Source organism: Amia ocellicauda, chromosome 11 (genome assembly GCF_036373705.1).
Source record: "Amia ocellicauda isolate fAmiCal2 chromosome 11, fAmiCal2.hap1, whole genome shotgun sequence".
In the NCBI taxonomy this organism is placed as follows: domain Eukaryota; kingdom Metazoa; phylum Chordata; class Actinopteri; order Amiiformes; family Amiidae; genus Amia; species Amia ocellicauda.
The window spans coordinates 29,764,388-29,777,299 of NC_089860.1; the positions used below are offsets into that span (position 1 = coordinate 29,764,388).

The 12,912-nt window shown below is 41.9% G+C and overlaps 2 protein-coding genes across 3 annotated transcripts; both read left to right on the top strand.

Moving 5' to 3' along the window:
* Positions 1–142: 142 nt before the first annotated feature.
* ccdc28b (coiled-coil domain containing 28B) lies at positions 143–8,655 on the top strand. 2 transcript variants are annotated; one of them, XM_066717360.1, is made up of 6 exons: positions 143–331; positions 2,172–2,403; positions 2,504–2,673; positions 4,255–4,409; positions 5,704–5,726; positions 5,933–8,655. In XM_066717360.1, exons 2-6 carry the CDS (start codon positions 2,240–2,242, stop codon positions 5,985–5,987), a joined length of 567 nt encoding a protein of 188 aa, XP_066573457.1. In that variant the 5' UTR covers positions 143–331; positions 2,172–2,239; the 3' UTR covers positions 5,988–8,655. The 2 variants fall into 2 exon arrangements, with proteins under 2 accessions (XP_066573457.1, XP_066573456.1); XM_066717359.1 differs by lacking the exon at positions 143–331 and adding an exon at positions 857–1,064.
* Positions 8,656–9,594: 939 nt separating this feature from the next.
* On the top strand, positions 9,595–12,710 carry iqcc (IQ motif containing C). The gene is made up of 5 exons (XM_066717358.1): positions 9,595–10,141; positions 10,362–10,505; positions 10,897–11,281; positions 11,638–11,759; positions 12,105–12,710. Exons 1-5 carry the CDS (start codon positions 10,100–10,102, stop codon positions 12,144–12,146), a joined length of 735 nt encoding a protein of 244 aa, XP_066573455.1. The 5' UTR covers positions 9,595–10,099; the 3' UTR covers positions 12,147–12,710.
* Positions 12,711–12,912: the final 202 nt, after the last annotated feature.

The following is a 12,912-nucleotide window of genomic DNA, read 5'->3' on the forward strand; positions in this document are numbered from 1 at the left end:
TCATGGTATTCTCTCCCTACAGTCTCCTGTGTCTTACTAGTCAGACTCAATTGTGTTACTCTGCTTGGGGGACAGCATCTTTACAGCTCTACCAAGGCAACGAACGAGACCAACCTCAAACATGGGAGAAGGTTTTGCTTTAAATTTCCCTACGGTGCAAGTCCCTTTGCTTTCTGCCTGTTTAAATGACGCTGGGTGAACTTGGGCATTGGACGGGTGCCCACAGTGCGGTGGATGCAGTGAGGCTGGCTGTTCACCCAAGGGTGTGCCATCCACTGTGCCGGGAGCAGGATTTCAATATGCATCAGTGTTCAGGAGCAGCCAAGTCCCTGTAAGTCAATCTCAATCGCATCAACAGTGCGCAATGCGGGGCTGCCGCCAGCTCCCAGCGCAGCTCACAGGGATTGTTCCGAATCCGAATTCCGAATTTGGAATGCTTCGAGAACGACCTACAAAATAAACTTGATTTTAGAGGATGTTCTCGAGCAATTCTGAAACTGCCAAACCACAGCCGCTATATGAGCAGATGTGAATACATCAATTAAATTCGGTAACCTAGCCCATTCAATTTATGTAAATTAAGGCAACACGTTCAATTAACCGGGTTTATTTTATGAATATTAATTTAAGTGATGTTGACTAGTATGTGTTCAGGGTATAGGGACTACTTTGTAATAATCAACGATTCAGTTTTCAATAGTGAGGGATAACAATTAAAGTGTATTAGACTTTCTATTTAGTTTTGCATTTACTTGCTGTGTTTATACACACTTGGGAACTATCTCGCCGGCCCCACTGGCATGGGGAAATGGAGCGTGTCTTTTTAAATATGCAAACGAGCCCATTCCCAGGCACTCGCTGTGACGCCGCGCATTGAGATTTATTTGTGTTCATATGAGGATAAAGATCCTCCGATATCTGCAAGGTGCATGGACGATTGGACGGGATTTCAAAAATATTAAACAAGAAGCTGCCGGTCCGAAGTGCTTAACTAGTGTTGAATCATTTTTGGGATCATTAACGTTTATTTTTCCCAGATTTGTTTTGCAGCTCCAGTCTTTACGGTAAGGAGTAAACTGTTGTTTTCCTGCGAGCACTGCACGTATTTCATTGAATGGATAGATCTGGGCTTGAAAATAATCCGCTTGTCTGTATATTGATTTCGCATTTTTATAGTAAGCAGACTACGTTGTTTTGTTTTATTTTCTATGATGTTGGGGTTCAATAAAAATCAGAGTAGACATGCGTGCCAGTAAAGGATGATCACAGTGATCTTAACGGGTAACACTGAAGGCAATTGAATTATGTAACTACATTCAGTAGCCAGATCGTTCCGTATCAAACACGACGAACAGTAACCGCGTATGAACTGCGTATTGCACTGCATGGTTTAATTATTGTCGAATTAAATGCATACAAAATAATAATGCAGCAATGACGGATTTCCAAAGAATAAAATGTGAGTGCTTTACTTTGATTGTGTGTTAATGGTTGACCCAGATATAAGAACCAGGTCCATTTCTGTCTTTGTCAAAGGGCTGAGTACGGATCCTTGACAACGATGAGCCTGGGATTACATGACGTGATTAAAAGCAATGCACTATATATAGTCTCCATTGTATTGGATGCTCGGTGAACTGATTTACTTCTTTAATTACCATACTGTTCACTTAGTTTAAAAGAAAACTTCAAAATATTTACATAAAAACAAAACCATTTCAGGATTATTTTGTAGAAGTTTAGCTAATAGAAATAACAACAATAATACATTTTCCCAGCAAATAATTCACTTTCACATTACATTTGACATTTTATATACTGTCTTGATGTGGCTATTTTGTTTTATAAATAAATACCACAGGTTTAATTGTTGATTTAATTCTTGACAACATAAATGGTTAATTTAGTTGAAAGCTAATACATTTGAAAGAACTTCATTAAACATAATACATTTTTTTGGTTTTATGCATTTTGCCTTTCTGGCAACTGCAGAGAACCACCTGTGGAAATATTAATTAATGAATCAATACATAATATATCTAATCTGAGAACGTCTCCTAATCTGAGCCGCCTGCAGTGCTGTGTGTGTGAAGTTGGTGGTGGGAGTTTGTGCAGTCACACAGTGACAGTTTTTATTTCTTTGAGCTCTGAACCCCCTTTCCGTCTGCTAGCCCCCCCTGCGTTCTCTGCCTTCCCTCTCAAACCGTTCAAAGCCGTGCCCAGGGGAACTCTGGGGGACATGGAGGACAAGCGAAAGAAGAGGAGCCCCAAGGTGTCTCTCGCCCAGCCCCCGCCGCCTCCTGTCAACCCCCGCAAACTCTCTGTGCCCGCCAGTAAGAGCGCGTCGTTCTCCCTGGGCCTGCCCCAGCCGCCCTCCCCGAAGCCCAGGAGCAAGTTCAAGAGGTCTGTGCAGTGGAAGGCGGGGGAGATATAATAACTGTGAATCTGTCTTTTCCTGAAGACGCTGCAATACGATCAGGGCTGGTGCGGTTTCTCCCTGTAGGTCGCACAAGGAGAAGGCCCGAGCCCCGCAGCCCGCAGGCCCGAGCAAAGTCAGCCAGTCCTCACCGCTCCAGCACTCCTTCCTCACGGACGTATCGGATGTGCGCGAGATGGAGGGGGGGCTCCTGAACCTGCTCAACGACTTCCACTCCGGCAAACTGCAGGCTTTTGGTAATCCGGTCCTGTCCCTATAGGCACCTTTTCTCAAGCTCAGGGTTGGAGGTGGTTAGGGTTTCTTTGAGTACTAAGTAGTAGGACTGTCTAGTTGACTGTATACACTCACCTAAAGGATTATTAGGAACACCTGTTCAATTTCTCATTAATGCAATTATCTAACCAACCAATCACATGGCAGTTGCTTCAATGCATTTAGGGGTGTGGTCCTGGTCAAGACAATCTCCTGAACTCCAAACTGAATGTCTGAATGGGAAAGAAAGGTGATTTAAGCAATTTTGAGTGTGGCATGGTTGTTGGTGCCAGACGGGCCGGTCTGAGTATTTCACAATCTGCTCAGTTACTGGGATTTTCACGCACAACCATTTCTAGGGTTTACAAAGAATGGTGTGAAAAGGGAAAAACATCCAGTATGCGGCAGTCCTGTGGGCGAAAATGCCTTGTTGATGCTAGAGGTCAGAGGAGAATGGGCCGACTGATTCAAGCTGATAGAAGAGCAACTTTGACTGAAAGAACCACTCGTTACAACCGAGGTATGCAGCAAAGCATTTGTGAAGCCACAACACGTACAACCTTGAGGCGGATGGGCTACAACAGCAGAAGACCCCACCGGGTACCACTCATCTCCACTACAAATAGGAAAAAGAGGCTACAATTTGCACAAGCTCACCAAAATTGGACAGTTGAAGACTGGAAAAATGTTGCCTGGTCTGATGAGTCTCGATTTCTGTTGAGACATTCAGATGGTAGAGTCAGAATTTGGCGTAAACAGAATGAGAACATGGATCCATCATGCCTTGTTACCACTGTGCAGGCTGGTGGTGGTGGTGTAATGGTGTGGGGGATGTTTTCTTGGCACACTTTAGGCCCCTTAGTGCCAATTGGGCATCGTTTAAATGCCACGGCCTACCTGAGCATTGTTTCTGACCATGTCCATCCCTTTATGACCACCATGTACCCATCCTCTGATGGCTACTTCCAGCAGGATAATGCACCATGTCACAAAGGTCAAATCATTTCAAATTGGTTTCTTGAACATGACAATGAGTTCACTGTACTAAACTGGCCCCCACAGTCACCAGATCTCAACCCAATAGAGCATCTTTGGGATGTGGTGGAACGGGAGCTTCGTGCCCTGGATGTGCATCCCACAAATCTCCATCAACTGCAAGATGCTATCCTATCAATATGGGCCAACATTTCTAAAGAATGCTTTCAGCACCTTGTTGAATCAATGCCACGTAGAATTAAGGCAGTTCTGAAGGCGAAAGGGTGTCAAACACAGTATTAGTATGGTGTTCCTAATAATCCTTTAGGTGAGTGTATATCAGAGCCCTGCAGCCCAGGTCCTGGTCCCTCAGTCAGTGGATGAAGATCAGGTTCATCTTGACAAATCAAGAGTCCAAAATTGGTTCAGTTGATGGAGAGCTGTAATGAGACTTTCACTGAAAGCCAGTCCTTGTGGCTCTCCAGCGTCATTGCTGTATTCCAATACAAATCCAAACAACTGATACGTTACATAATTAAAGTGTATAAATATATATATTTCGCTGCCTGCTGTGTCCCCTTCTCCCCCAGGGAAAGTGTGTTCCTTCGAGCAGCTGGAGCATGTGCGTGAGATGCAGGAGAAGCTGGCACGGCTGCACTTCAGCCTGGACAGCCACGTGGAGGAGCTGTCGGAGGACCAGAGGAAGTCCGCCTCCGACCACAACCTGGAGCACCTGCTCTGCAATGTAGGTCTCCAGCCCAGTGCGCGCTCTGACCTCCCCTCAGAGGGGCTTTAGGCCGCTGAGTGCAGGACTCTGAGCAGGGCCACGTCGCGTTCACCACGTCGCTCCCTGGAGCTGTGCAGGAACCCCCCCTAAAATTTGAACATAAGAAAGTTTACAAGCGAGAGGAGGCTATTCCCCCCCATCGTGCTCGTTTGGTGTCCATTAATAAATAAGTGATCCAAGGATCCTATCCAGTCTGTTTTTGAATGTTCCCAAATTTTCAGCTTCAACCACATCGCTTGTGACGCCTCTCTGTGTAAAGAAGTGTCTCCTGTTTTCTGTCTTGAATGCCTTGAAGCCCAATTTCCATTTGTGTCCCCGGGTGCGTGTGTCCCTGCTGATCTGGAAAAGCTCCTCTGGTTTGATGTGGTCGATGCCTTTCATGATTTTGAAGACTTCAATCAAGTCCCCACGTAGTCTCAGCCAGGGCACTGCAGAGATGGCTTTACTTCAATCCAAGCAGTCAATTACTGTCCGTAATTCCACGATACAGAGATGTGACCATTCTCTTTTTTGCAAGACAGAAGCTCTCTATCATGTTACCTCTGGGTTAATCCACTACCAGTCCCATTACTTTTGCTATTATGATGTGGAAGGTGACATTACAGACCAGTCCTGCAACTGCTCCTAGTCCTAGTATAATCTAAAAGCCAGCTAGCACTGTCCCAGACCTGCCCAGTTTTGGGTACTTGTTCAGGTAGATAGACTATATCAGCAGCAGGCCGAGCATAGAGAAATATGTCTCTCTGTGATAGGCATGAAGAGACACTGGATGGAAGGGTCAGATATCCTTATAAAAGTTGGCACACCAGGAGAGAAGTATTAAAGTTGCCCAACTAATCAGATAATTAGATCATTTAAGCAGGCAGGAGCTTGAGTGCAGCAAAACCCAGAAGACATCTCTGCAGTGCCCTGGCTGACCTTCATATCGGAGCGAGGCCGCCCATACCCAGAGAGGAAACGGCGATCCTCGTTTTTAAGGCTTATTTTAAATAGTCTAGTCTTTGTTGCCTGCTTGGTTCAGTACCTTTGCACCGGAATTAAAGCATTGATAACAGCCCTATTTTCTGCTTCTCTCAGATAGCGACACAGCTGATAACAGTTAACAACAGTGCAGTAGTTTACCGCAGGAATGGACATGTGTTCTGAATAAAAGAGGGAAAAGGATCACACCTACTCACTGTTGGAAGCAGTGAACTAATGATAAATGATATACTCTGTATCAATCACTAACATGTATTTTTGTTTTCCACAGCTGGAAGAGCTCAGCAACTCAATGTATCCTTTATATTTCATATTATTTCCCCGGTGTGGGTGGCTTCTTTGCAGATGTATGCTTTAATCCAATTGCATCATATCAGATCAATCAGATGTTGTGGATGCTGTTGCTCATGTGCAGCCCTGCCCTGGCCTTCCACAGTCTTGTGATAACCTTGTAATGTGTTTCTGAAATTGACCATTTTCCTCAGAAGAAATCATTACAGACAGAAGCTCCACTTAGCAGAGAACCAAGACGTCCCCAAGACATCTGCTTCCTGAAGAAATGGGCTGTGATGAAGAAAAGAACGGCTGAAAATGGAGAAGAGAAGGGCCCGGAGGGAAACGGACTTGCAGCTATCAAGATTATATTTCAATAGCATGAGAATCTGCCAATGCTAGGCAATGTATGCAACGACCTGTAACACAAAAGCTATTGACAAAGCACAGATACTCTCTTATCAGGCCGTTCTTAGTAGATATTTTTGCAAACCATTTGTATACTAGATGGTTTCAAAATAATGACCTCACCAAGTTAATTATGAATACTCGTTTCACCTATTTTGCATCAGTTGCCGACACAATTGTCAAAGCATCATTCCAGGGAAAAATTTGATGGTCGTGTTAGTAGAAAAAGGGAGCAGAAAGAGACAGGGAACTGGTTGTTCTCTGGACAGTTAAAGCTTAAAGACCAGCTGTTGGTCACATTCTCGATCCATCCAGTATCTCATTGCTGCAAGCTGTGATGAAGCACATAGCTGATGCCTTATTCTAAAAGAAGCCTTTGGGTTAAAGTGAAATCCAGGCTCACTCTACCTTGACCGCAAAGCATTTTTACAGAGGTACAATTCAAGGCTCTATTTGGTAATTTATAGAGTCATTATATATACTATATAGGGCCCAGTGTAGATGTAAGATAGACTTTACACTTTTAGTAGAGCTCTTCTCAGGAATGCTTTGTAAACATCTATTTGTCTACTATATTCAGGATACTTGTTTGAAAGATCCTATTGTGCATGACTGACTGCACATGGTTTGGAGATTATCTGTTCAAATCCTTGACATGATGTTTACACATTAAGGGAGACGTTGTGGTTTTGTTGTAGGCGGGGCAGTATAATGTGTGTTCTTTTGTGGGTTAAAACTTTAAAGCAGATACTTAGGACTTTGAAATATGAGTAGATGCTCCGTGAAGGTGGAATGCGCATGGTATGTGTAGAGTACAGACAGTTTGTTATTTTAAATGGAGCGTGAACGTGACAGAATAGTGACTTGCGTTCAGTGGGAGTAATGTGGATAATTGGATATACTGTGAAACACTTCAGTAGGTGCTTTAAAAGATTCATATTATTTGACCACTGTAGCTGTTATCATCCTTTAAACAAACAAACGTCTGACTTCTCGCCAATAATGTAGCACATTTTATTTTTAAATTGGGTGTGCTATTAGCTTTCCATGAAACTGAACAAACTGAGACTGATGGAAGAAAATGCATTTGTGGCCAATGGGCATCATTTCATTTTCTGCAGGGCATAAAATATTAATTTGCCCTTGCTATTTTTAAGCCTATTAAAAAACACTTTAAATATCTATTATGCAATAGGCCTTTGTGCTGTTAAACCAGTTAAGCACAAAAAAAATGTATTTTTCTTCTTATGAGAGAAAATGCACAGTAACAATATGGATATCAAGAGCCTTCTGATTGTGTTTAAAAAAAATTGAATGTTCCTGGTGAAAATGATATGAACAGTCAGTGCTCAAGTCAGACATCTTGCATCATCCTTAAACTAATATGTATTTAAAGGGATTCATATTAAGTATTGTCTGTCCTTTTATTTACACGTGGAGATTTGAAATGGTATTTTGCTTCTTCTTCATAGCTGCCATTGTATCCTGGTCAAAGTATTTACTGTATTTGACTGATTATTATGTTATACGTTTGTTACTTGTACTGTAATATTTTACTAGAAAACATGCAGAAGACTTTAAAAAAGTCGACATTTTTCACTGCACATCCCTCAGGCTGGAAGCTTGGCTGTTTAAAATCGAGAGTGTGCTGTAATTCTGTACCCTCTGAAGGAAAGACATTGTTGGCAGGCTTGAATTGCTGCCTGCTGTAAATTATTTAGTGTTACTAACCTTTAAATGGTGACAGTGTGATTTTGTGAAGTTTGAAGTTATACAAAACTGACTTCCCATTTTTTGGAAGTCGAAGTAAAAGTTAAACTGTGCAGAACTACCAGGACACAGCGTGGGCAGGGGAGAGTGACTTTTATGTCTTTATTTTTGTTGTTGTTGTTTGTATGTTTGATTGTTTTTCACTAAAAACTATTTTTGTAGATTGACATTTTCACTACATCAGAAACCTTTGAAAAGTGTCCTGTTAATCTGTTACATATGTCATCTACAGGAAACAAGTACTTTCTATTGAGTACCGATATGTAGGGCTAGCTGTAATGCAGATTTAAATAGGATTAGAGCCATGGCACAAGCCTGTTTATACTAAGGCAGCTATGCTTTGAAATCTGGTCTTTATGTTCTAATATGTTTGCAGAATTTTCTGACAGATACTGGGAGATTAAGTACTGTATCTAAGACTTACTATTGTAACCCAAGCAAAAGACTTCCACATTAGACAGCAAAGAAGTCTAATATGTATCATAGTATTCTAAAAAAAACAGATTCAATTAGGAAACAAATAATTTTGGCTTCCAGCGTATTATGTGATGTTACTTATTCAGTAGTTGAGTCCTTCTATAATTGCGTTGCATAGATCTCAGTTTTGTTAGTTAGATTTAATTATTTTAGTGTGAAGAAAATGACCCCAAAGAGGCTTTCCACAATTGTACTAATAGCTCCTAACCACTCATGTCACTCTGTAATTAACATTATAATGTTGTGTTTTCTAATTTAAAGGGTTTATATTCATTTTAAATCAATTTAACAAAAATACCTTTGAGTTGTCTTTATTTTCAATGTTTTTGGCATTGCATAAATTAGCTTTGACGAAACATACAAAATGATAAACAATTAAATCCAATACTAATTCTGCTTATTATTCACAAAACAATGTATGTTATAAAACAGTGTACAGCCACTCAGCACTGTGTGAGACAACCATGTGAGTATTCTGTATTTTGTTTTAGGTAAATATGCTTTACATGTTTACTAGGTGTAAACCCTTCAACATATAAATACTCCCAAGGCGATGTGTGGGTAAGCCAACCGGCCTGACATCGTTTTAAAGCAGGTATCTCTGGCTTTGGCCTGGGGGTTTGTTTAATCTCGGTTACAAGGCTGTGAAAAGGCCCCAGACTGCACCGATGTGCTGTAAGGGTGAAGTTCTGCACACCTGAACATCTGCCTTCATTCGCAAGTTGGAAAGGGCTCAGATGTGCAGTGTTTTTTCGGTGCATGAATGATTGGGCCCAATGTGTGTACTTACCATTTTGGGCACCATTTGAAATAAATAAAAGAGTAAGGGCTTGCACTGGGCTTGTCAGCCATAGGGATATTATATGTCCAGGTGTGGCGTGGCACAGTCAAGACAAAAGACGCAGGCCGCAAGCCAGAGCACCCACTGAGGCGGCAGTTCTTGTACCCCCATGTCCGGGTCTCTGAGAGCTTATTCACATGAACAGCACTGACATTTCCCAGACTTGGGTGATGATGTGTTGCTCATGCAGCTGGCGGACAAATCGAAGACCAGAGACCAAAATATCTTTCTAGTGGTTGTGCCCTCAGTCTGCATGTGAGAACTTGCAGAGGCTTGTTAATTAATTTGATCATATCTTGTGTGCTAATTCTGGTGAGAATAATAATAATGTATGGTCCTAATGCTTACTATAGACTTATTATATTTATTCTATCATAAAAAAGACTACATATCAAAAAGTACTGTTATATTTAGACGTATCTTCACAAATATAAACCTTCCCATACTGCAGAATTACACCAGCATAATGTATGCACACACAGAGAGAGGGGTTAAAAACATGTAACTGGTGTACACAGACCATTTTAATGATTAGAAGAAAAAAAGTGTCTGTCTCACTATAAATACACTTACATCATACAGTCTAAAGAATATTTTACCCGTAGTAGCCAAGTTAAACACCTTTTTGTTTCGAAGACATCTTAGCATGAATTAAACGTTTCTAGTGCCATCTGCTGACAGGTTTATTTATTGCACCCAGTCGTCCACAATTTTGCCATTCAGTAACTATTCATTAATTCTTGTACAACAAATAAACATATAACGTATGGGTTTACCAAATCCCTGTACAGACCTGTGACCTGATCTCTCATGTCGGCGTCTCTTTGCTGTGGCTTGTTGCCGCCGGAAGTTTATGCTGTTTCTAAGGAAGTAGCTGAGCTCCGATTTCCGGGTTGAAATGGAGGGGCGAGAGCTGGAGAGACGGGTAACTGCGTTTCAGGTTTGAAGGAGCTCATGTGTCCCTTTTTTGTGCTTTTTTACAACTGTGTTAATACTAATGTTACGCTTGTTCGTGTATAATGTTGATAACACAAACAGTAAGGCTGGTTTGCGTGATGCTGATCGAGATAAACGTGCAACACATGTTCCGTGTCATTAGTTTTGCAGTAAATTAGACAGCGACGACATGCACACTTTTAATGGGCTTTTCTATATTCCAGGCGCATGTTCGTGGGTTTCTGGTCCGGAGACGCTTCTCCTCTTTACGATGCGATTATGAAGACATAGTGAGAGAGCTGGACGGGAGTGTGAGCCATTTGCAGTGGAGTGGGCACGTCATACCCATGCCTTGTTTCATACAGAGGGTGAGTTACAGTAAGGCATGACAGTTTATGCATTCATGTATTCATGCCTTTTCGTTCTATTGTTCTGTCAATGTTATAAAACAAAAATGCTAAATTATATGTATTGGTTTCTAAAGAATTATTAGTATGTTAGTAAATACTCTCCACTACTGGACTGGTGCAAGGAATGTAGGACTATAATCCCTATTGATCCACTAACTGGTGTAACTGGACACTCCTTTAAAGTCTGCAAGAGCAGGGACCACTGACGTCCTCCACACTTGGCTCTCCTTGCACATCTCATGGTTTTAAAATTGTATCTGTCTTCCACTTAGTATTGTTGCAAGAGGGTGCTTTAAACAGAGATCTTCTAAACCGGGGCAGATCTGACTACTTTGCTTCCTTCTTACAGAGACAGGCCAAGTCAAAAGACAGCAACTGTCCGGCAGCGGAGGGGCAGCCTTCAGGAGGACCCATCTCTCAGGGGCTCGTGGGCGAACAGCGCCCGACTTACGAAGTACTGCAGCCAGAGAGAGACGCGAGCTCCTGCAGGGGGTCGCCCGCGATGACTGTGGAACAGCAGGAGCCCCTGCACAGACCAGATGCCTTCACCCCAGTGAGGGAGGGGTGTGAGGATGTGCTGCCCAGCCGTGACCCCAGAACCAGCCCGGTTCAGACAGGCAACAGGACTGAGACCGCCGACTGGGAGGGAGGAAGAGAATCGGGGAGTGTGACTGATGTGACATCAGTGTGGGACAGCACAGCTCCGGACTCTGGCTCTGCGGTCCTTCAGACGGGTAGGAGAGCTTATTGCACAATGAGCTGGTGCTGTGTGAGGTCTAATTCTATACAACTGGACAGGCATTTGTGCCGCAGTGCAGCATGGCTGTGGAATGCGCTGCCTGACGCCATCTGAGATTCAGGGCCTCTCTGTTTTAAAAGCTCCTCACAAATTGTGCATTTATTCAAAGGATTTTGTTTGTATAAGTCTACTGGATTTATTGTATAAGTACTGGAATAGATTCCACATATCTTTAAATTTGTTTTCTTTGTTGTTTAATATTGTCCTGTGTTTGTTCTAATTTACAATACAATGTACTCTATTGTTATTACATTTTAACCATATGTTTCATTACTTCCTCTCTTGTTTTAGAATCCCTGCATAGGATGCCCAGTCAGGAAATGCCCAGGACTCGAGAAGGTCTGCGGCTCTGCAGAAACAACCTGGCCATGGAGTTATTGTGGCTGCAACAGGCAATAGCCAGCAGGAAAAAAGTAAGCAAGCTACTCCTGACATTAAACACAAACTGCTTCAGTAGCTTGACTCTCATGATTTACCATTTAATATGTCATAATGTGCTTGCAGCCATTAATATGTTGTAGATGCTGGGTTATATATTGGCAGCTTTGGGCCAGTTTTGCTTGTTTGCCAAATATTATTACAGTGTAACGTGTGTTGAGAGCAGTTTTGTAGTTTTATTCCATTGTGTTCTAGCATGTTGTATGGAGAAATGTCATAATCGCTCCTTTTAATCACTGGTTTATAAGGCTTATATATATGTGTGTAAAAACAAAACAAACAACACTGATTTTAATCATTTTGCTTCTGTGTTCCTCTAGTACTTGGCCCTAAAGCAGAGACTGGGCAGTCCAGGACGCTAGACCTTCTCCAGGGCTGCAGAGATGAGCAGTTGCAGAAAACTTGGAAGACAGAAGCAGCTGTGACAGCAATGCCTTGAGATGGCATAGATATATGCTGGGACAACATAAATAACTTTGTTAATCACAGTGAAGGTTGAGGTGAAATCTGTGAAATATCCATCCTTCATCATTTTACCTTTCAGAAAGCCATTTGTGAGTTGCTTGCCAGGATACTACACTGTCAACACAAAGCCCAAAAGAGATTTCACTAAACAGTGAAAATACCATTCAAAAGTAAATGTTAAAAAAGTGGCCAAGGAACATGTATGTAACTTGATGTGTATAATTTCCTAAGATACTTGGGCCCTGTCGCTATGAAGGATTGCCCCAGAGGAAATTGAACTTGCTCTGTAATCATTGCAGTAATATTCTTTATTGAGTTCCTGCTCTTGTAAATTTGTTGTAAATGATTTGAAATATTGAGCTGTAATAACCTGGGTTATATTTATATAATTGTTTGCATGTAAGTTGTGCAAATGTCTGCTTTTTAACAAACAATATCTAATAAACACTTGTATTTTTCTAGTTGATCTTGATCTTTGCATTTTTTGTTTTGTTTGCTGTCTCTGACAGGTTTGAGATTATTTGCAGCCTGCTGTATTTGTTTAAAACCTTTGTTTCTTTAGTACAACTTCCTGCTTAAGGGTGTGTGCGAACATGTACACTGTTTGCCTGCATATAATCACCTTTGTTTTGCGCCTCGTAATTGTCATTGTGAACCTGTAGT

Excerpts from the sequence above, each read along its gene's own strand:
- iqcc (XM_066717358.1), top strand. The coding sequence starts at position 10,100 with ATGGAGGGGCGAGAGCTGGAGAGACGGGTAACTGCGTTTCAG. Across the intron at positions 10,506-10,896 it reads TGCCTTGTTTCATACAGAGG|AGACAGGCCAAGTCAAAAGA; the intron begins GTGAGTTACAGT and ends TCCTTCTTACAG. Across the intron at positions 11,282-11,637 it reads CTCTGCGGTCCTTCAGACGG|AATCCCTGCATAGGATGCCC; the intron begins GTAGGAGAGCTT and ends CTCTTGTTTTAG.
- ccdc28b (XM_066717360.1), top strand. The coding sequence starts at position 2,240 with ATGGAGGACAAGCGAAAGAAGAGGAGCCCCAAGGTGTCTCTCGCCCAG. Across the intron at positions 4,410-5,703 it reads TGGAGCACCTGCTCTGCAAT|CTGGAAGAGCTCAGCAACTC; the intron begins GTAGGTCTCCAG and ends TGTTTTCCACAG. Across the intron at positions 5,727-5,932 it reads GAAGAGCTCAGCAACTCAAT|ACAGAAGCTCCACTTAGCAG; the intron begins GTATCCTTTATA and ends AAATCATTACAG.